The 23,197-nt window shown below is 42.6% G+C and overlaps 2 protein-coding genes across 6 annotated transcripts in view; one reads left to right on the forward strand and one right to left on the reverse strand.

The window, feature by feature from the left end:
• The window catches only part of Glmn (glomulin, FKBP associated protein), a 38,491-nt gene extending 31,750 nt beyond the window's left edge, over window positions 1-6,741 (reverse strand). Inside the window, exons 1-3 of one of the 3 annotated variants that reach the window (XM_029545182.1) lie at window positions 6,660-6,741; window positions 5,638-5,702; window positions 4,482-4,607 (exon numbers count right to left, since the gene is read on the reverse strand). In XM_029545182.1, coding sequence (XP_029401042.1) covers window positions 4,482-4,607; window positions 5,638-5,676 — 165 coding nt within the window. In that variant the 5' untranslated portion in view covers window positions 5,677-5,702; window positions 6,660-6,741. Of the gene's footprint in view, window positions 1-4,481; window positions 4,608-5,637; window positions 5,703-6,137; window positions 6,261-6,384; window positions 6,450-6,659 lie in introns of those variants that run through there. The other 2 variants (XM_021210841.2, XM_029545183.1) reach the window with 2 other exon arrangements.
• Rpap2 (RNA polymerase II associated protein 2) overlaps window positions 6,543-23,197 on the forward strand; it is a 71,847-nt gene continuing 55,192 nt past the window's right edge. For all 3 annotated transcript variants that reach the window (XM_021210693.2, XM_021210696.1, XM_021210694.1), the window contains exons 1-6: window positions 6,543-6,713; window positions 7,391-7,436; window positions 10,423-10,537; window positions 13,763-13,861; window positions 14,057-14,122; window positions 16,959-17,047. In XM_021210693.2, coding sequence (XP_021066352.1) covers window positions 6,629-6,713; window positions 7,391-7,436; window positions 10,423-10,537; window positions 13,763-13,861; window positions 14,057-14,122; window positions 16,959-17,047 — 500 coding nt within the window. In that variant the 5' untranslated portion in view covers window positions 6,543-6,628. The remainder of the gene's footprint in view (window positions 6,714-7,390; window positions 7,437-10,422; window positions 10,538-13,762; window positions 13,862-14,056; window positions 14,123-16,958; window positions 17,048-23,197) is intronic.

Below are 23,197 nucleotides of genomic sequence, written 5' to 3' on the forward strand. Positions count from 1 at the left end.
CAGCAGCACACAGGGTAATACTGTTGTCCCCACAGCAGCACACAGGGTAATACTGTTGTCCCCACAGCAGCACACAGGGTAATACTGTTGTCCCCCCACCTTACATAACACTGTGGCAAAGTCAGAGTTTTCATCTTTCCAGCTCCAAGCCTATGCTTTCCCACACTCCAGTTGCTCTCCACTGGAGTAGTCTTGCTTTCAAGTCCCAGGGGATACTGGGCAAGGTCTAGAGATTTTTGGTTGATGTAGGAAGATGCTGCTGGTGTAACAGGGAGAGGCCACTGCTGTTCCTGTATATTCTACAATGCACAGGACAGTGATCCTTGCTAGAATATAAGCAGTGTTCAAGTGCAAAAGTCTACATTACAAGGTCTTAGGACAAGTTAGTCTTTATAAGGCCTTTAAAAATATTATTGAGGTCAGATTAATAGTAAATCAGGACCAGTCCTGAGAATATCACCTGGAAGGAAAATCAAGCTGTGGTCAGTGTTAAATATTGTGTTGACCCCGAATCCTGTAGTTATCAGACTACACAGTCCACGGGTGATTGCCGGATCAAGCCTAAGCCTTACTCTCTTTAAATTTATCCTGTTAGCCATTTAGAAACATACTAAAATTAAACCAGTCAGCCATGAAATACCTAAGTGTTAGCTCTTTGCTCCTCTGCCTCACTGGTGCAGTGCTCTGAGGCACACCGTGACAGTTGCATTCTCAGCTACCTGCTCCTTAGTTCCTCAGGATGGGCCGATGAGAGCTGGGGAGACGGCTCAGTGGGCACAGTGCTCGTAAGAATGAGAATATGAATGTCAGATCCCAGAACCCACGTAAAAACAGGGCATGGCAGTGGGTATGTGCAATCCTGCTGTTCCTTCTGCAAGATGGAGGATCTGGGGAAACTCAAGAACCAGCCTGCCCAGCATATATGGCAGTAAATAACAAAATCATCTGGTCATCTCTGACCTCTACACCTGCGCCATGGCATGCCTATGTCCGCACTCACACACACAAGCAGGGACACACACACATGCACATCATACTCACAAAACTTTAAAAGATGAGATCCTGGGCCTCTTCCCTACCCTTAATGCTTTAATTACCTAACTTTGAAGAGCACTTACAAATCTGCATTTGAGTCTATTTCTCTCTCTCTCTCTCTCTCTCTCTCTCTCTCTCTCTCTCTCTCTCTTTCTCTCCTCTTACTGTGTGTGTGTGTGTGTGTGTGTGTGTGCACAGAATTTAATAGTATAGGTACTTTCCTCGGATGGGTCAGAATTTTTTCATTTTATCTTTATTTATTCACTTTACATCCTGATCATTGCTCACTGCCCCTCCTCTTGGTCACCCCCTCCAACAATCCTTCCTCCCCTCCCCCTTTCTCCTTGTCCTCTGAGAGGATGAAGGCTCCCTAGATATCCACACCCTCCGCCCCATCCTGGCACATCAAGTCTCTGAGAGGCTAGGCACATCCTCTCCCACGGAGACCAGACAAGGCAGTGTAGCTAGAAGAGCATATCCGCAGACAGGGGATAGTTCCCCCAACCACCGCCCCCACAGCTCATTGCTCAGGACCCATATGCCCACATGAAGGCCAAGCTGCATATCTGCTGCATCTATGTGAAGGAGCCTAGGTCCAGCCTGTGTTCGCTCTTTGGTTGGCAGTTCAGTCTCTGGGACCTCCCAAGGGTCCAGGTTAGTTGACATTGTTGGTCTTCCTGTGGAGTTCCTATCTCCTTCAGGGCCTGAAATCCTTCCCCCACCTCTTCCATAAGACTCCCCAAGCTCATGCATGTATGCACTCACTTACAAGTAGATATTAGTCATAAAATACAGGATTCCCATGCTACATTCCACAGACCCAAAGAAGCTAAACAAGAACAAAGGCCCAAGTGAATCTCACTGAGAAGGGTGAATAAAATAGTTGTAGGAGGCAGAGGGGGCAGGGAACTGGGTGGGAGAAGGGATGGGGAGGAGAATGGGGAGGGGGTCTAGATTAGGGGTGAGGAGGGATGAGGAGAGGGCCAGATCGCCATGAAAATGAATGGAAATCCGCGACTGAGTTGGGGCATCTAGAGGATGTGACAGAGACCTGGGGTAGGGGAAGCACTCAAGAATCCGTGAGGGTGACCTTAGCTGAGACTCAGCAGTGGGGATATGGAACCTGAAGAGGCCACCTCCTGTAGACAGGCAGGAACCCCAGGGGAGTGACAGGGACACCAACCCACCCACAAAACCTTCAAACTCAAATTTATCTTGTCTACAAAAACATAGACATGGGTGATGGAGCAGAGACTGAGGAAATGGCCAACCAGTAACTGGACCAACTTGAGATCTATTCCATGGACAAGCACCGATCCCTGACACTGTTAATGATAATCTGTTATGCTTGCAGACAGGAGTCAGCATGGCTGTGCTGAGGCTCCACCCAGCAGCTAACTCAGGTGGATGCAGAGACCCACAACCAAATAGCAGTCTCCTATTTCTAGTTATAAATCAAAATCTTTCTTCCCCCTTGCCTGTTATGTCTGAGATGAATTCTCAAGTCGACTCCCTCGCCTTCCTTTTGCAAGCTTTCTCTTTACTTACGTTAGGCTGTTTTAGTGGAGATCACATCCTGCGTTGAGGATACAAACAACAAAAACACATAGAAAAATAAAGAAAACAAACAAAAGCAACAGTCGTCCTTTATGACTGTTTGTCTTAGCCCCCACAACCATCCCCTCATTCATTCTACCTCAACTTTCCTGTAAGTCCAGGGACACAGCCAGTCAGTACATGCTAGCCTACCATGCACAAAGCACTGGGCTCCGTCCCCAGCACCATATAAGCCAGATGTAGTGGCACACATCTATAATTCCAGCTGGAAGTAGGAGGCTAAGAAGTCCCAGGTCCTCAACTACATAGCAACTTCTAGGCCAGCCTGGGGTACAGGACATCCTGTCTCAGGTCCAACACGGTAGTCAAGAGCACCAAAACTTTGAATTCTGGATGTCATATAAAAGCTGATGTGACACCGGGCGGTGGTGGCGCACGCCTTTAATCCTAGCACTTGGGAGGCAGAGGCAGGCGGATTTCTGAGTTCAAGGCCAGCCTGGTCTACAAAGTGAGTTCCAGGACAGCCAGGTCTATACAGAGAAACCTTGTCTCGAAAAAACAAAACAAAACAAAAACAAAAAGAAAAGCTGATGTGTCTCCCAGTGATTACCTCTTCTCTATAAAGTGATTGACTTGAAATAAGAGTCCCTTCTTGTTGCCCAGGTGGTCTTGAACTTGTAGTCCTCACACCTCAGCCTCTCAAGTTGCTTAGAGTTGCAGATATTACAAAATGATTTTAATAGCAGCACTTATCATATGAGATGCTGGAGAGGCTAAATAAAGTAACATACCAGAAAGTGTCTGGCATAAACTTAAATATTAGTAATTAATTTTAGTATCGATAGCAACAGTATTGTAAAAAGTTATCCTTTGATAATGCAACTGGAAAAAATTAAGAAAACTTTAAAAACACAGAGACAGGCACGTCCTTGGAATTTGTTGGCCACCCAGCCTAGATGAATGTTTGAGTTCCAGGTTCAATGAGGGACCTTGTTTCAAAAGATGGGAAGTGACTGAGGAAGATAATCAACGTCAACCCCTGGTCTTGACATGCACCTGCATATACCCTCAGAAAAGCAGGCCTCTCCCTCCATTCCCTACTCCACCCCCACACAGCCAAACAACGAAAAACACAGTGAGTTTAAGAACTCCAGGACAGCATGGGCTAAAGACTCTGCCTCAAAAACCCCACAAAACTGTGTATTGGAGGCCATAAGAGTATATTATATTATTATAATATAATATAATATAATATAATATAGTTGATCATAACATCAGCTGAGGTCTTCATGTGATGCAGCGTCCTAACTGCTTTGATGGTTGTAGCAGCACAGGTAGGAAGGGCTCAGGAGAGGGGAGACTGCACCTTTGTTCCTGGCCTTCCCTCCTGCAGTGTGTGGCTCACAGCAGCCCAGCCTGGGCTGCTGGTGCTGCCACCTCCTTCCCTGCAATGAGAACCACTTTCTAAGCTTTCACTGTGACCCAGGACCAGGAGCTCTACAGCCATTTTAGGTTTCTGGGTTCAAACAGGCCCACTGAGACATCCAGCCTTGCCCCCGTGGGGACAGCCATTGTAGGACTGCTGAGACACCCAGCCTCAAGGACCAGGTAATCACTAGGTTGAGGGTTCTCAGCAGTGATCTCCATGAACTCATCCTCTGAACCTGTAAGCCCCAATGAACTGTTCCTTCTCTAAGGAAGGCTGAGGCTTGGTCATGCTCCCTCATTGCAGCAGTAGAATAGTAACTAAATGATTAACAACAATGTATTATTCCCTTCCTAAATGAGTAAATAACAACAATGTATTATTCCCCTTCCAAATGAGTAATAACAACAGCATATTATTTCCTTCTCAAAGACTGAAGAGTGGACACAAAACCTGGGCTTACCTTGTTCTTTTCATCTTGAATAATCTCTAGCAGCTGGTTTATATGACCATCTTCAATGCATCTTTGGCCTGCTAACTGAAAGAGGCCAAAATCTTCTTCTTTAAAATCATGCTCTTCTAGGATTTGCTGTAAACAATCAAAAATTCACACAGATGCAAATACAGATTTAATATAAATGACTTCCTGATTTTATCTCTTAAAAACTGAAATCTTAAATTGTAGAGAAAATGAACATGATACACAGATGAAAACTAGAATTATCCTAATAAGTATTTCAGTGATTGGCTTTATTCATTTTGGCTTTTGAGACAGGTTCTCATGAAGCTTTGGCTAACCTGGAAATTTCAGGTCCTCTTGCCTCAGCTTCTATCTGCTGTCTATGAGCATGTATCAGAATGGCTCAAGGAATGATCCTGAACCTACTGCACCAAAGAAACTTATGGAAACAACAAGAAATTTAAAATTAAAGGCTACTGGGACTAGAGAAATGGCTTGGTAGATAAGAGCAAATACTATCCTTGCAGATGACCTGAGTTCAATTCCCAGCACCCAGGTCAGGTGGCTCATAATCACCTGTAACTCCAGCTCCAGGCAGGTCTAATCCTCTGGCTTCCATGCCTGGCACATATACTCATTTTTGCCCCCCCATCAACACACACATAAACAGACATGTACATGATTTAATATGCTTTTAAATACAATTTATTAACATTTAATTTTATATGTATGCATGTGCCTGGTGCCCATGGGGGCCAGAACTGGGCCTGGGTTTTGAGAAATGAACCCAGGGCCTCTGCAAGAGCAAGTGCTCTTAACCACTGAACCATTTCTCTAGCCCCTTATGCCCCTTTTGTGAGCAAGGGTCTCTCTCTCTCTCCATAGCCCGAGCTGTCCTGGAAATTTACCATGTAAACCAGGCCAGCTTCGAAATCACAGAGACCCCTCTTTCTTTGTCTCCCAAGTATTAGGATTGAAAGTCACCACCACCACCATCATTATCATCCAATCTACTTTCCTGATTTTTTGATATTTACAAGTCAAAAAAAAAAAAAAGAAGAAGAAGGAATTAGTAAGATAAATAATATATGTGACCACAAAGTAAAGATACTCTATGCCCTTCCCATATATTTAAAGGTGTTTTTAGAGAAGTACTTACACATCTTTTTATTATGCTCTGAAGTTCCTCCACAGCCATTCCTAATTATTTTCCTAGTTTTGATGCTGAAATGAACGAATACAAAAAACAGTTAATTGTGTGATACCATGTAAATTATGTTTCATAAACTGTTTCATTCTGAATTATTAGACAACAAACACAATGTAAAGTTTTATAGGTTAACTGCTACTACTGAACGTTGGTGTGTTAGCCTAATGAAGCATTTTTAAAGCCCCTGATGTAATGCCTAAAGAGAGTAATTTTGAAAGAATGACGAGTAAAAAAAGAAAAAGAGCCCTAGAAAGAACTACTAGAAGAGCCTTTGTTTAAAAGGAAAACAAAAATCCAAATTGTGGACCTGGAATGAAAATTCTAATCATTAAGTAATTTTTTTAAATGTCACATTGACAAAAACTGGAATCCAACACAATTAAGTCACCCAAAGAAGTTGAGGATTCCGATGCCGCCCACCCCATTTTCCATAGAATCCCCCTCCTCACATAAACAATTGTCAGTGAGATCACCGAGTATCACGAAAAGGAGGCCAGCGGCGAAGGTCCTTGCCCCGCAGGCGCGAACAGGAAAATCACACCCTACCGCGCCTGGCTGAGCCGAGGGGAGGCCATTTCTCCCTCTCCCTGCTCCTGCAGGGCAGGGCGTCCAGCCTCCAGCACCTCCAGGGGCCGAGACGACGAGCCGCGTGCGGTTCGGCGAGCCCGATCCACCCGACCCAGCACGTCTACCTACCCGCCGGACCACGCGCCTGCCTCTTGCCCTCCTCCTCCTTCTCCACTTCGGCTAGCGCAGGCCGCACTCCTGGCCCCGCCCCCGGACTGGACCCTCCCCCTCTGCCGCCTGCCCCGCCCCGGTCTGGGCCCGCCCCCTCCACCGCTAGCCCCGCCTTCCCTGGACCCTCCCCCAGCCCGGTTCCGGGAGAAGCGTGTGGAGGCAAAACCTCGCAGACGCCGTGCTGTCTCGCCCCTTGCTTCTGATGGCATATCCCATGGCCGACTCTGCTGTACCTTGCTCTCTGGGCCCAAGTACCCGGGCTTCCAGCACCCACCGAGACGCTACCGGTACGAACAAGAGCCTCGTCCCAGGCTGGGACCCTGAGACCTTGGTCTGAGTACCACGCACGCGCGGGCCTCTTTCTGAGGCTGCGCGGGGGAGAGAGAGCGCTCCGGGTGGAGGAGGCCCAGAGCTTCTCACCGCTGACTGCCCTAGTGCCTTAGGGGGAAGAATCCCACACTCTTACACAGGGGCTTTAGATCTCCCTCTACGTGGGATGTCCTGGGGACCCCAGGGAACAAGTGGCCAAGGCAGGTGGTGTTCCGTTGCCTTGAACCTTGGACTGCTTTGGTATATGGTCTCTGAGGTCTCAGACTCCTCTCTTTAGGCAAGGGAACATTTGGGAGACCGAGCGATGTTTACTCTAAAGGAATTCAGTTTAGAGGTTTTTTTTTTTTTTTTTAAAGCACCTGATTAAAGCAATACGGCATATGAGAAAGAGCAGTCTTCGAAGAGACTGTAGTCATGAAAATGTGAACTGTAATTAATTTACAGAAACAATTGAATTTGCTTCCTGCTTACCCCACCCATGGTTTTGTTTGTTTGTTTGTTTTTTGTTTTAACACATCGAAGTTGGAAATGAGATGTGTGAGAGAAAAGGAAACGGTGCCTACAGTGTGATATTTGGGGAAAACTCTGCTACATCAAATGCATTGGCACTTGACTGTTCTCTCTTCAATTGTAGGTACTAAACACACCAGAGCCCTGAAACGAGGAGATGCGTCCAAAAGGTAGAACCACCTGGACAGCTGCATTTCACTTTCCTTTTATCTCATTAGTTCAATCTGATTTGTGTGTGTGTTTGGTTTTGATGTTCTGTTTTTTGGTCTTGTGATCTGGGAATTGAACTTAAGGACTTTGTAAACGCTAACGAAGTGCTCTAATTTAACAAGCTATATACTCCAGCCCAAACAGTTTAAAAGCATAGTGCATACCTTTCTTGAGAAAATACTTGACACTCAGGGAAGCACTGTCAATTCTCACTTAAGACTGCTCTGTCCTTCAGCTGTAGGAAAACCAATGTGGAGGCTATCGTAAACACCTGTAGAAAGTTCTGGGGACATAGTTCCTGAATTAGCCAATCCTTTTCCATTTCTTCAGGTACACTCTTACTGTTGTATATGCCAAACTCACTGAAACAGGTTCTTTCTTTATCACTTGAAGGGACCTTTTGTCTTCTGGGGTTTTTGTTTTGTGTTGTTTTGTGTTCTTTCTTTCTTTCTTTCTTTCTTGCCAGGGTTTCTCTGTATAGCCCTGGCTGTCCTGGAACTCACTCTGTAGACCAGGCTGGCCTCAATCCACCTGCCTCTGCCTCCCAAATGCTGGGATTAAAGGTGTTCTCCACCACTGCCCGGTTTTTTGTCTTCATTGTAACATTAAATAGGGACTTAAAAACGAACAAACAAACCAAAAGCATCGTTTACAGTTTAGAGCTTCCAAAAAGTCATGGTCTCTCTTGTCACAAAAGAGATATCTAGAACAAGACTCATCTGAAGAGACTAAAAGTATCTGTAATTCATCACATCAGGACTCACAGATTCTTCTTTCAAGATATTTTCCAAATACAAGATAGTCTGTATTTGAGTTAAGTCCTTAGGAAGTGTTGTTGAACAGGTCGGTTTTGCTCACCAGAACTGAGACATACCAGTTAAACTAGCACAAATGAATACATAATTAGAAAGCGCACTAAGTGATAGAAAGAAAATGGCTGATTTTATGAGGAAGAGCTAACAATTTAGATCGGGGTTGGCAGGGAGGTGTGTGACCCTTAAGCTAGTCGTGTGTGGGGGTGCATGTCGTTAGTCCCAGCACTCTGGAGGGAGAGGTAGACAGCATACACCACTGTCTTAGGGTCACCATTGCGGTAATGAGATACCATGACCAAAACAGCTTGGGGAGGAAAGGGTATATTCAGCTCACACTTCTACATCACTGTTGATCACTGAAGGATGTCAGGTCAGGAACTCACACAGGGCAGGAACCTGAGGCAGGAGCCGATGCAGAGGCCATGGAGGAGTGCTGCTTACTGGGTTGTTGAGTGTGCCTCTTTAGGAGGCATTCTTTTTTTTTTTTTTTGGAGACAGGGTTTCTCTGTATAGCTCTGGCTGTCATGGAGGCATTCTTAAGGTTCCCTCCTCTCCAGTGACTTTAGTGTGTGTCAGTTTGACATAAAACTGCCAGGACAACATTATTGACTGCCATCATTTGTGACAGACAGAGAATATAGTTGGTGCTGTAGATATGTTAGTCAGGAGGAGAATGGTTAAACAGTCAGTGTGCTTGATAATTGGAGCCAGCAAATTGTATATAAATCTTAGTACATGACATCACCTTTATTGATGGGCACAAAATGAGAAAAATAATTTTTCATGAAGCTTTTTGTATTTAACATAGAGACCTGTAATGTAATCTGTGTTCATATCTTTTTACTTTCTTTGATACAAAAGTGGTCTTTATGGAGTTAGTGGTTATAGCTCAGTAGTGCAGTGCTTGCTTAGCATGTACAAGGCCCTGGATGCTAGCCTCGGTGTCTTAAAGTAACAATAAGATGATCTTGATGAAATGATGGAATAAAAATACTTGTTTGGTTGCAAATTTCTCATTTTCATGTATTCTGCAAAAAAAGAATTGTTGGTGAATCTGTACCAGAGTCCCAAGTTATGGGGATTTGGAGGGGACACAGTGCTCTAGACAAAGAACTAGAGTCTAAAGTCTCGAAAGATAATGAAGGCACCTACCTTCACATGAACACATGAGAGTGTTTCTAGGTTCCAGATGTGAGGGAGAAGGGTAAGACCTGGTGACCAGCAGAGCTAGTTCTGGTAGGTCCCAACCCAGAAGACTGGCAGCAGGTAAGTCACCACAGCGGAGCATGGTAGTGATTCTCCCCTCCATGCTTCTGTCCTATTCTGGTTGACTTGGCCTGCAGTGGGACCTGGGCGTGGAGTCTTCTGTTCTTGGTGTGCGGCTGGGTGAGGCTGGGCTGCCTACTGAGGTAGCTTCCATTTTGCCTCCCATGTGTGTGGGCCACAGAGCGCAGATGGGACCCCTGGTGGCTATGGCAAGGCTTCCTCAACTGCATATCACATATCAGTATAGTAATTTAGTAGGACTTTATAATGAAGGTGAGAAAATGCTGCTCTTCTTTTCACACGTAACTGTTCTATTGAGCTGAGCTACCACAACTAGACTGATGACAAATTTTTGAGTGAAAGAAAAATAGAAATCATCTCTTCACCCTTCAGGCTGTTCACTTATGTGGCAGAGGAAAAAACTTTTTTTTTTACTATGTATGGCAAAACTATAAAAGGAAAATTTATATATATATATATATATATATATGTGTGTGTGTGTGTGTGTGTGTGTGTGTTACTCTTTTTTAAAGTATAAGTCTTTCTGTGTAGTTCACACTTGCCTTGAACTCTGAATCTTCACACTGCCTCCTCCCAAGTGTGTGACTGCAGCATGTACCACCATGTACTGCCCAGCCCTCCTCTACTGGAGTCTATAAGTGTTTCCTTGTTCCCTGAGCCTAGAAGTAAATCCTCATGGCCAGCTTCCATGTACACACTGGGATGACGTATTGGATCAGAAGTGGCAGAGTTAAAAAAGCTCGTTTATTGGCAAAATAGTAAGGTTAGTGGTGGCTTTTAAAGCACGGAGTGTTGAAGGTAGGAGAAGTCTTTAATTGGGTTAACTTTCTCATTAAAATTTCAGGCAAGCAGAACTGGAAGCTGCTGTACAAAGGAAGGTGGAGTTTGAAAGGAAAGCTGTACGCATCGTAGAGCAGCTCTTAGAGGAGAACATCACAGAAGAATTCCTGAAGGAGTGTGTACGTATTAAATGGTCAGACTACCAGATTTAAAATATAATATCTATATTTAAAGATTTATTTGTGTATATGTGTATTGTACTTGCTGATTTTGTTTGTTGACTTGACAAAGGACCAGAGGAAACAGAGCAGGTAAGTCAAACAAGCAGAGGAAAAAGCCCCTGCTGAGGAAATGCCTCCATCAGATCCAACTGTAAGGCATTTTTTCAATTAGTGATCAATGCAGGAGGACCCATCCCACAGTGGGTGGCTCCATCCCTGGGCTCTGGTCCTGGGTTCTACAAAAAAGCAAGCTGAGCAAGCCAGGGGAAGCAAGCCAGTAAGCAGCACCCCTCCATGGCCTCTGCATCAGCTCCTGCCTCCAGGTTCCAGCCCTGCTTGACTTCCTGTCCTGGCTTCCTTTGGTGATGATCAACAATGTGGAAGTACAAGTAGAATAAACCATTTTCATCCCAATTTGCTGTTTGGCCACAGTGTTTCATCACAGAAGTGGTTAACCCTGACTAACAAAAATAGACAAACTGATCCCATAGTGGTGTATTTCCTATGACAGACATGATTTGGGGAGGATTGTGGAAGGACTTTGGAACTTTGGGCTAGAAAAGCCATTGAGTACTGAGAGCTCAGTGGATGTTCTTTGGGAGCTTGGAAGATAAGAATGTTGAGAACAATGCAGACAGTGAGGCCTGGCTTGTGAAGTTTTAAGACCCTAGCCATTTGCTATTTTGGATTAAGATTCTGTGGTTCTGGTTCAGTGGGGCTAAAGAACCAGCTGTGATTAACAAGAGATCAGAGCTACGGAATTGACACCTTTGCTTTGCTGGGATACTTGATGCTGGTCAACTGGAGCTGAGAAATTAGCAGTGATCAAGAAGAGACCAACATTATTGAGATAAAATCTTCTGGGAAGTGTTTCCTGAGAGCACAGAGAAGCTGTGTTCCATAGGTGACCGTGGTTGTACCTTGTACTGGCAACCAGACTTGGTACCCAGAGTCACCCAGGTGGTACTGCTTTTGAAGGCATGAAGGGATCATGGAGAACAGCTGAGGCTTGGCACTGTGAGAAGCCAGGAAAGGCCATTGGTGAAGGTGCAGCCCAAGACTGAAGGGATTGTGCAAAGAAGTTGAGGATGAGAGCCATGAGGGGCTATTAGTGAAAGTGCATCTCAGTTGCAATAGAAGACCCCAGTGTTTCGGAGATGCCAGTACTGTGGGAAGACCACCATGGAACAGCAGCAGCAGTGGAGTGAAGCCAGCCTGGAGGCAAGCTGTATGTGCTACAGAGTGCAGAGTTGGAGAAATGACCCAAGCCCTTTGGAGGAGTACAGAAGACTGTGAGTGGACCCCAGACACTGGACAGTTCGAGTTTGATTTTTTTTATTTGATTTGTGACTGTGCCCTGGGTTTCCTTTTTGGAGTAAGTATCTTAATGGATGGAGCACACAGTATTTCACTGGAGACTTTGAATTTCAAAATACTTTGGATTTTTTAGAAAGATAGGGTATTTTTAAAGGGACTGAAATTTTAATGTGTTTGAGTTTGTAAAGACTGTGGGATTTTAAGTTATTTATGTGCCAGGCGTGGTGGCGCATGCCTTTAATCCCAGCTCTCGGGAGGCAGAGGCAGGCGGATTTCTGAGTTAGAGGCCAGCCTGTTCTACCGAGTGAGTTCCAGGACAGCCAAGGCTACACAGAGAAACCCTGTCTCAAAAAAGAAAACAAAATAAAACAAAACAAGTTATTTATGCTTTGGGGCTGGAGAGATGGCTCAGCGGGTTAGAGCACTGACTGCTCTTCCAGAGGTCCGGAGTTCAAACCCCAGCAACCACATGGTGGCTCACAACCACCCATAGTGAGATCTGACACCCTCTTCTGGTGTGTCTGAAGACAGCTACAGTGTACTCATAAATAAAATAAATAAATCTTTAAAAAAAGTTATTTATGCTTTTAATGTAAGATCTTGGGGACGAATAAGAAAGGAATGATTATGGCTTAATAGTGATGCATTTGTGTGTCAAGTTGACAAGGGGTCAGTTGTACCGGCAAGTTTTATGTGTTAACACAGGCTAGAGTCATCAGAAAGGAAGGAGCCTCAGATGAGGAAGTAATTTTATAGATCCAGCTGTAAGGCATTTTCTCAATTAGTGATCACCAGGGAGGGCTCAGCCCATGATGGGTGAAGCCATCCTGTGCTGTGGTCCTGGTTCTACAAGAAAGCAGGCTGAGGAAGTCAGTAAGCAGCACTCCTCCTTGATCTCTGCATCAGCTCCTGCCTCTTGGTTCCTGCCCTGCTTGAGTTCCTGCCCTGACTTCATTTGGTGATGAGCAGCAATGTGGAAGTGCAAGTAGAATAAGCCTTTTTCTATTTGATCATGGTATTTCATAGCAATAGAAACCCTAAGTAAAACAAGTGTCTTGTATGTATATGCACTAGGAGTGTTCAGTGCCCAGAGTCCAGAAATGGGCATTAGATCCCTTGGAACTGATGATATAGCTTGTTATGATCTGCCCAACATGAGTGCCAGGAAGCAAACTCAGGAGCCCTGCAGGGGCAACAAATGCTCTTAACTATTGAGCTGTTTTTCCAGCTCCATCTTTTTTTTTTTTTAATGTTGAGTGTGTGAATATGTGAATGCATACCTGTGGAGTCCAAAAGAGGGCATCATTTCTTCAGGAGCTAGAGTTACCAGCAGTTGTGAGCAACCTGACATGGGTGTTTGGGAACCAAACTCAGGATTTCTCGAAAAATAGTAAGCATTCCTAAACACTGAACCGTCTCTCCAGCTCCCAAATCTAATGTGTTCTAAGTCTATGCAAAATAAAACTTCTTTGCACTATTGAAATTTTTGTTTTTTTTTTTTAAGTCCTTAGATACAGATAACATAATGCATGAGAATTTTTAAAAAGTATACAGTGATATGGCTAAAGTTACACTTAATGCATGTTTCCGTTCATTTGTCTCAGATTAGTGAAGGCAGCATACATGCCATGACCCCCATTTGCCACAGCGTGCGTGTGGAGGTCAGAAGACTACTTTGTGGATTCAGGTCTGTCCGGCCACCCTGCATCCCAGAGATGGCGGCAGGCACCTTACCCCTAAGAGTCATCTTGTCAAAGTGTTTAAAATAACAATGTTACTGTATGACAGACCCTTCTTGATGTGCTTTTCCTTCCTGTGCTCCCAGAACTCTCAGTCTGTGAGAAATGCCCTTTTGTTTCTCCCCAGGGGATGTTCATCACACCAGCTCACTACAGTGACGTTGTGGATGAGCGGTCCATCATCAAACTCTGTGGCTATCCTTTATGTCAGAAGAAGCTAGGGGTTGTAAGTACTTTCCTTAAAGTGTATTTATTAATTTTTACAAAACATCATAGGATAGTAAGTTAAGCCTGTGGTCATGAACTAATAATAACTTGGATTGACCAAAAGTATTAATTGTAAATGACTTAATTGTATATAACATAAAGTTTGTGTTCCTTAATTAAATTCTTTTGTAAATTATACTTTCTTTTTCTTTAGATCCCGAAACAGAAATACCGAATTTCTACTAAAACCAATAAAGTTTATGATATTACTGAAAGAAAGGTAAGTTCAAAGCTGTTGAATGTGGCAGTTAATTTTTAAATGACATTATATAGAAATTTAATTTTTTTACTTTAAAATTTATCTGTTAGAAAAAGCTATATTTACAGGTTGTTTCTGTTAAAAGCTAAGGCACTAAGAAAATTTCTTGCTTGAGCTTTAATGAGACTTGAAGCTGGGTGTGGCAGAGACAGGAGAGTCAAGGGTTAGATTTATTTTTGGCCCTGCAGCAAGTTTGAGGCTTCTCTGGGCTACCTCTCTAGCCCAAAAACAATTTGAACATTTGAAAACATGAACTCCATGTTGGTACAATCAGACAAGTAGGCCATGGTGAGAAGGATGAGCCAGGAGCAGACTGATCACACAGATGAACCTTGGATGTCCAGGAGGGATGGGTTTGAGCAGCGAGAGGCGGCACCGTCAGTCATCCTGATAAAAACACAAGGACTGCTTATACCAGCCAAAGCAGGTTTGAGAAAGGCAGGCAGACCTCTCTCAAAACTGTATGGGAGAATATAAATTGGACAGAAAAGTAGACCATGCATACATGGAAAGCTGATAAACTTTCTTATATTAAATTTAGAGATTTTGTCCATTATAAAATGAATAAACAAGAGAAAGATGTGAAGTTGTATTTTCTACAAGTTGATAGGTAGAAAGTGTAGTCTAAGAAAACGGAAGGCAACCTAATGGAAACTTTTATATACTAAACGCAAATGGTTAATGAACGTTCAAAAATGCATTCAGTCTCTTCAGTAATTGGAGAAAAAGCCACTCTAAACACAGTGAGTTCATTGTACAACCTACAAAGGTGAGAATAAAGGCTGGTACATCTATCCTGAGAGCCTGTTTTGGAATCTGTTTCACACCATGAAGTGGAGGAAGGCTGGGGTTCAAACCCAGAGCCTCTTACGTACTAGAAGGGCTCACTAATGCTAAATACAGTTACAAGCCCAGAAATGTATCACATTCTTTGTGAACAAGCCTTATTATTCTTTGTTATATGCCTTGAAAAAATTGCTGCGCTACGTGTACCAGGGTAAATGTATAAAAATACTGATAACTATAAAATATGGTATAGGCATGTAGTGGGTTGGTATTCTGACTGTAAAAAGAAGGTAAGTGCTATAGGGACTTGGAAGACACCAAGTATAGAAAACAAGCCCAACAGGACAAAGACAGACTGTGTAACCGACGACTTAGTTACACAAGGTCCCTGAAGTAGTGATTTCATAGCAGAATGGAGCTTATCAAAGAAGGTAGGAATAAAAAGTTACTGTTTCATGGGTGTTATTTCAGTTTTGTGCTCTGAGAAGAATTCCAAAGATATATACTGAAGAGTTGTACAACAATGTGAACTTACGTCATTGAAATGTACACTAAAACATAGTGATGAGTATCAGTTGTGTGGCATTGCCTCCGTCCCAGCTCCCGGGAGGCCAGGGCAAGAGAACTTAGAGTTTGAAACCCACTGGGCTACATAGCAAACCTCTGTCTCAGGAAAAAAATAAAGGATTAAGAGAGCAAACTTTGTGTGTATTTTGAAAGGAGATAGTTCAGGAGTTTAATGCATGTGTTCACAACCTCAGCACTGGGGATTGGAGACAGGCAGACCCTGATGGCTCACTAGCCAATCAACCAAGCCAAAAGTGGAAGCTCAGAATTCAGTGAGAGACCTAGTCTAAAAAAACATGAGGAGATAAGTAATTGAAGAGCACACCCTGTCACCCTCAGCTGAAGAGGTGAGTGCTCTCTCACACAGACACATAGATACTGCTTATGTGCATGAGTGCACACACAGACACACATGCCATGTTGGGCGCCACCCATTGTAGGAAATATTTAAAACATCAACACACCATCTCTCTTGCCCTGCTGGTCTGTATTCCTGCTCTAGTACTGGTACTGGCGGGCCACAACACTATGTCCTCATGACCACGTGGAAAAGAAAGAACTGACTTCCCCAAGTTGTACCATATGCATGCCGGGCGTGTGCATACACATACATGCACATGTATACAAATTAGACAATTAAAAAAGTGAACATATTAAATGTAGTCTTTAAAAACCATTTTTTATTAAGGAGGTTGTTGTGGCTCACACGGAAATTCCAACACTTGGTTAGCTGAGGCAGTAGGATGCCACAAATTCAAAACCAGCCTGAGTTACACAGTGAGGTTTGGGCCATCCCAGAGTACAAAGTGAGATCCAGTCTCAAAAAAAAAAAAAAAAAAGCTTACAGCATTTACATGGTAGCAAAAACATCAAACTGTCCAATTGTACATAAATAAAGAACACCGTATAGCAACAGCATGGAACACATTTGCTTTCTGTGGCAGTGGGTGGAACTCGGGGCCTTGCAGTGCCACCCAAGCGGTCTGCCTCCTGTGTCCCAGCACCAGAATGCTGCCCAGTGAAAGGAAATACAGGAGAGCCCGGGTGAATCTTAGAAATAAGAACAAGCAACCATACCCATAGAGCTCAAAAATGTCAACGCTGCCCGTTTTACAGGGATGTGCTTATAGGTGCTATAAAGGGACAGGTGCGTGGGCGCCCTGCATAGGGATGTGCAGGTAGGTGCGATATAGGATAAGCAGGTAGGTGCTGTGTCTATAGCCAGGTAGGTAATGGCCAACGGGAGCGGTGAGGAGGAACTTCTGGTAGGCTTACCTCTGGGGAACAGGGATGGTGATGCAGTCCTTTACTCTCAGTCTTGTGTGCTAGAAGCCCATTCTTCAGGGTTTCTCTTATTCTTTGATGTACACATTCATGTTCTCTGCATGTAGGTTATGTTTCAAGATAGAAAGATAATGAACTAACTTCAGATTTTTCTTTTCAGTCTTTCTGCAGCAATTTTTGTTACAGAGCATCTAAATTTTTTGAAACACAGATTCCCAAAACTCCAGTATGGGTTCGAGAGGAAGAGAGGTAATTAAATCTTTATCTTGTTTGTTCTGGTTGTAAGTGACCTTTCTGCTTTTGACATAGGCTGCGAGTGGGAGTAGATTTCCGTAGACTGTTACCATTTTATTCTCGTTAGCTGTGGGTAAATAGTTATATCATAAGCATAGTTGTTAAGGATTTTTAAATGGAAAGTCTTACATACAAATATTTTTTTTCTCTAATGTACTTTTAATCACAAAATCATTCTGGCTCTTGCTTTGACAAGAGTGTCAGTGAATCCTGCTAATTTTACAATCTTGAATTAAAATATTAACTTTCTAGCTCTTGGGAATCTGGCTGAACTCATTTTGCTGCTATGATAACACACTTTATTACAGTAACTGCAGTATCCCGAGTTTAAAGAAAGCCAGTAAAAAAAAGTACCTTTTTGCTAAATGTTCGTGGTCATCATAGGGCTTTTGCCTCAGGAAATAATTAAACACTTGCAGTATTGTACTGATACGGAATTTGAAGAAATGTATTAATATCATGAGTGAGTATGAGAGTGTAGTAGCAAAAGCAACAGCTGTCATTATTAAAGTAAATTGTGTGGAAACTCGAACAAAGGCATAATGAGGTTAGTGTCCTCCTGAAGGATGTGAAGAGACGGCACAAGCCCCGATAACTGTGGTCAGACAGTGAAGGTGGGTGCCAAGTCCAGTGACTTAGGTGTGAAGATATGCGGTTGTCTTAGGACAGGCAAAACATGCAAGACTGTATTTTAAGGTCACCGCTCTAAATTCTACCAGCTCATTGACTGTGATGACAGAACTTTTGATAGCGTATTCCTTTGTTATCCTTCCTATGCAAAACCTATCCATCAATCTTTGGCCTTAAACTGAATGTAATAAAGACTAAATTGATCATTTTACCACTATCTGTAAGATTTCATTTTTAGAAGATTAAAAAACAGCATTGTCCTAGGTGAATGGGGGTTCACACTTTTTTTTTTCACTAAGTTGCTTATTCATTTTACATCTTGATCACAGCTCCCCCTTTCAGCTCTCCTCCAACTCCCACTCTCACAAATCTCTGCCCCCATTATCCATTCCCCTTCTTCTCAGAGATGGGAAGCCCCCTTGGGTACTCGTCTGCCCTAAGACATCAAGTTGTAGCAAGACTAGGCACATCCTCTCCCACTGAGGCCCAACCAGGCAGTCCAGGTAGGGGAAGGGGATCTGTGGCAAGCAACAGAGTCAGACACAGCCCTGCTCCAGTTGTTAGGGGACCCACGGGAAGACCAAGCTGCATATCTGCTTCAAATGTATAGGGGGCCTAGGTCTAGGCCCATCATGCTCTTTGGTTAGTGTTTCTGTTATAGCTTGTCAAAAGACCCTCACTCACACAAAGACCACAGAGACTGCCATTGTTGCAAAACACATGAGGAGTTTACTTATCCAACATGTTGGGGAACCCCCTCTCAGCACGCAGGCCAGAGGAGAGACCCAGAACAAAGAAAGAACACACTTTTTATACCTTCGTAAGGGCCAGATATAGGCACCAGGGTAGTTTGGCTTATTTTAATTGGTGTAGCCAGTAACCTTTTTAGACATTGGTTGGTTTGTATAGGGTGACTCTTATTTTGTCTTTCCATGTGTTTTTTTAGAGTGAGGTGGGGCAGGGGGATTGTTAATCTTGTTTTTGACCTTTAAAACTATGTTTCTACATTTGTTTAGTCAGCCAGCTTTTTATCTGGCTCTGTACTTGGCCTGCTAGTACAGTTTGGAAAGTCCTTTTGAAGGGGGAAGGTACAAGGTAGTCTTGAATTTATTTTGGATATTACATTTCAGTCTCTCTAGCCCCCATGCCCAGGTTAGTTCACTTGCTAGGCCTTGTGTCCTTGACCTCTCTGGCTTGCTCAGTCTTTTTCCCCACTCTTCCACAAGACTCCTGAGCTCTACTTGATGTTTGGCTGTCTGCATCTGCCTCTATCTGCTGCTGGATGAAGCCTCTCAGGAGACAGTTATGCTGGGCTCCTGTCTGAAGTATCATTAATAGTGTCGGGCTGGCTCTCTCCAATAGGGTGGGGTTCAAGTTGTACCAGTCGTTGGTTGGCCATTCCCTCAGTCTCTGATCCATCTTTATCTTTTTGCATCTAATAGGCAGGACATTCTGGATTGGAGATTTGTGGGCACGTTGATGGGAACCCACACTTTTTGATCTTGTCACTCTGTCTTGTGTTCCGCTGTTTCTCTCAGCAGAACTGCCATCACTGAGGTGACCCCAGCAGAAGCAGCACATGACACTTCCACTAAGTAACACCATTGGGCTTGCATTGTCCTTGTCTTTGATTTACAAACACATCTTCTCTATTTAGCATTCTTATATCTACTTCAAAACCATTTACCTAACACCACATATGATAGTGCATGCCTGTAATCCCCAAACTCATGCAAACAAGCAGGATTCGAGGAGGCAGAGCTCAAGGTGATCCTTATCTGTACCGTCAGCTCCAGACCAGCCTGGTGGACATGAGGCACTGTCCTAACAAAAGAGAGAGGGAGGGAGAAGAGACGGCTTTACCAAACAAGCTATCCTGCCAGCTCTTTTCCTCAGACATAATAACTGGCACTTAACTAACCTTTTCCTAAGTCTCACCCCTCTGTGTTCAGAATATCTACTTTTCCTAAGATCTTGAAGCCTTGATCTATGTCACTTTATGTTTGTAGTCATTAGCCTTTCTTACATTTTTAGTGGAGGAAGAAAGACGAAAGAAAATAGCCCTTTATTCCTCTAATCTAGACAAATGCCATTAATTTACAGAGTATGTAGTATTTACTTAGTATCTGGGAAGACACATCCATGCACATGTTTATTCATGTCCCAGTATATGTACCTGACAAGACATATCTGCACACATGTATATTCCTGTCATGGTATATGTACCTGGCAGTATATTCACACATATCCATATTCATGTCATCATATATGTACCTGGCAAGATACATGCTTGCACATGTGTATTCATGTCACTATATACCTGGCAAGACAATGCATACATATGTATATTCATGTCAATATATATGTGCCTGGCAGGACACAGGCATATACATGCATATTCATGTGCATATGTAAATCTCAACCTATGAATTTAACTGTAATTGAGATAACAGAATAAGTACATGAGTGAAGCAATATTTAATAACCTGAGTGTGTGTAAGATAAATTTTGTGACATTACTTAATGACAAACTGTAAATGAAAGAAAAACTGACGGGAGTCAGTTGGGGTATTGTGCTCACTCGCTGCAGTGACCCTCGCCTGCCATTGTTTCACCTTCTATTTTTTCAGTTCCCAACGTTGACTGTAATCTGAACATATTAGATAGAAAATTCCAGAAATAATTTTTAAGTTTTAAATTGTAAACCACTCTGAATAGTACAAGAAAAATCCATGTTGCTCCTCCTTGCTCATCCAGGGCATGAATCATTTTTCCACAGTCATCCCACTGTGCACATGTTCACCTGCCAGTCACTTAGCTACACAGGAAAGAGCATAGTGTAGTAAGGTTTGGTACCAGTCCTGATTTTCAGCATCAACCTTGGAGTCTTGGGGGTGTCTTATCATGCATTAGAGGTCACTACTGTATGTCATGGGAAAACCAGATCATGATAGGCAAGAAATGCCGGGCTGAGTCTGGTGCAGGAAGGTGCTCTCAGGGATCTGTCTTGCAGTGCTGAGGATGAACGTGGGGCCTTTTGCATGCTAATCAAGGGCCCAGCAAAGGTTTGGGTTTTTTTGTTTTGTTTTGTTTTTTTGTTTGTTTGTTTGTTTTTTGCAGAACCTGATCTGCATTGCTCTTCATAATGAATTGAAAGAGAATCACAAAAGCTTAAAGGATCCAAAGAGTCAGTCTAGTCCCTTTGTTAAGCAACCTTTCAAAAACTGAGCATATTTTATAAGCTAATGATGGCGTCTGAATGAGGTCAGGATTCTTCTCATTGTAGTCAGTGTGATTAATGGAAATTGTGAAGGATCAGTCTACATATTCATTTTCTCATTGATATCATCTAACCAGAGCCTCTACTTGGGCTGGTTTTAGGACTGTCATTCCTTCTCTGGATGAGACAGTGCTGGCTCAATCTGTAGTACAGCTGTGCTGTTATCCAGTAAATCCGCTAGAGGGCACTGTTGTCACTCAGCTGGTTTTCTAATGCATTTTAGAATAAATAGCAGTCCTTAGTGTTTAATGTAGAGATTTTTTTATTTTAAGTCAAAAACATAAATTGCATGACAGTGATTTAATAGCCAATTTAAAATAAAAATTTTAAATCCATTTCAAGTAAAAGATACCTTATTGCAATGAATTATAAATGTTTAAATTAATACATCTTATAGTCTGCCATATGCATATAACTTTAAAAACGGTCATTAAATGTTTATTTTCTGCCATACTGATCACATGTCTTGTTGTCACCCGCTGTTTGAAGGGCAGTTTTGTTTGCTCCAGCTCAGGGTTTCAGTAATGCTTCAGTATTAGAAAACCGTTTCTTAGCCCCAGACCATGGTTCCTCATTTGTAAAAGTAGAAGTTTGCATTTGTTTTAGTCACATTCTGATTAATGATCAGCATGAGCCTGGATAGACTTGAGCTGTCTTGTTATAAGCAAGAATCAGAATTCTTAATTCTGATTTAAGAATTAAAATTAACTAGAATGCTTTTGTTTATAAAGATGAAGGCTGATGGAGGACTGGATCAAAGTTCTAAATGAGAAGAAAAGCCAGGGGTATTTTTAAATGTGTTTTAACCCTGACACATCATGGTCTTATATACTAATAGGAAACAGAATATTAAATTTGACCCAATTTGATCTCAAATAGATTATTGTGAATATGAGGATAAATGTATTAGATTTTAAAATCCCCAAGCCTTGTATCAGTGCCTTATTATTAAGTTTACTATTTCTCTTCCTGATATATTAGAGTTGGGAAGAGTCACTAAATATAGGGAAAAAATATCTAAAATTAAAATACACCCTTAAATACTGGGGAACAGTGCTTACAAAAACATCTCCTGATAGTCTGCAAGAGGCAAAACCCTGAGTTAAAGCTGTGTGGTTCATAATGTGTGATGTATCTCACGTTGTGACTTAGAAATTGCTCACGAGGCTGGTGGCCACAAACAGACCACATACAGTTCTGATGCCGAAATACTGTGCTTTGTAGATAGTCTGTGGTTGCATTTATAAATCCTGTATGGTTTTGTAAATATAGAGTCTGACAGACCTTGGAAGACAAAAGTTTCTAGAATTATGTGCTAAATCTAAATAAGGAAGGACACATGTCGAAAAGCAAATTTTGTTTTTAAAAATCAATGCTGACAGAGCTAAAAGCATCATGTGGCCTAGAGTTGGGGATTTTTCTGTAGCAGTTCTAAGCAGTAAACATGCACAATCTCAGGGTGGAAGCCAAAGTGTCTGCAGAACAGCCTTTATAACCTCCTCCTGAGCATACACCCCTGCTGCCTGAGCAGAGGAAAAAGATTTCAGTGTGTTCAAATACACTTGAGTCTTACCGCAGGGAGCACTGTGGTGTTGATGCAGGTGACGACACACAAATATACAAGCGTATCTACATGTTGATGCAGGTGACACACAAATATACAAGCATATCTACATGAGGTTTGAGGCATAGATTAGTTCTGTTTTAGATTTACTTTGCTAAAATTTAAGTTAAACATCTAGAGCCAGGTACAATTGGCAGCATTGAGAAGACAAGAGGATTAGGAATTGAAAGGTCGTTCTCCAAGTACATTGTGAGTTCAAAGCTAAATCATGTCTCTAATTCCAAAATATAAATACAATTACATTAATCAACTAACTTTCACTTTAGTGAAAATAAGAGAATGCCTTTATGAACCACCTTTTTGAAAGCATTCTTTAGTAGGGCAGTTGCTGGTTTGTGTTTTCTAAGTGTGCTTTCAGAATTATCACCAGAGCAACATAAACTTTGAAGAAGCTACTCAGCATCAAAAGAAATAGCCATCTTAACACAAAAGATACTTTTAGCTTTATCCAAGAAAGAATTGAAAGATTATGTATTCTGTCTTGTTCTCTGCAAGACTGCAGGTAACAATGTCAGTTGTAGTGTAGGCACCATCATTTCATAGGCTAGGGACCAACAGAGGTGCTAGTCCC

This window comes from Mus pahari, chromosome 13, assembly GCF_900095145.1.
Source record: "Mus pahari chromosome 13, PAHARI_EIJ_v1.1, whole genome shotgun sequence".
Lineage (NCBI taxonomy): Eukaryota > Metazoa > Chordata > Mammalia > Rodentia > Muridae > Mus > Mus pahari.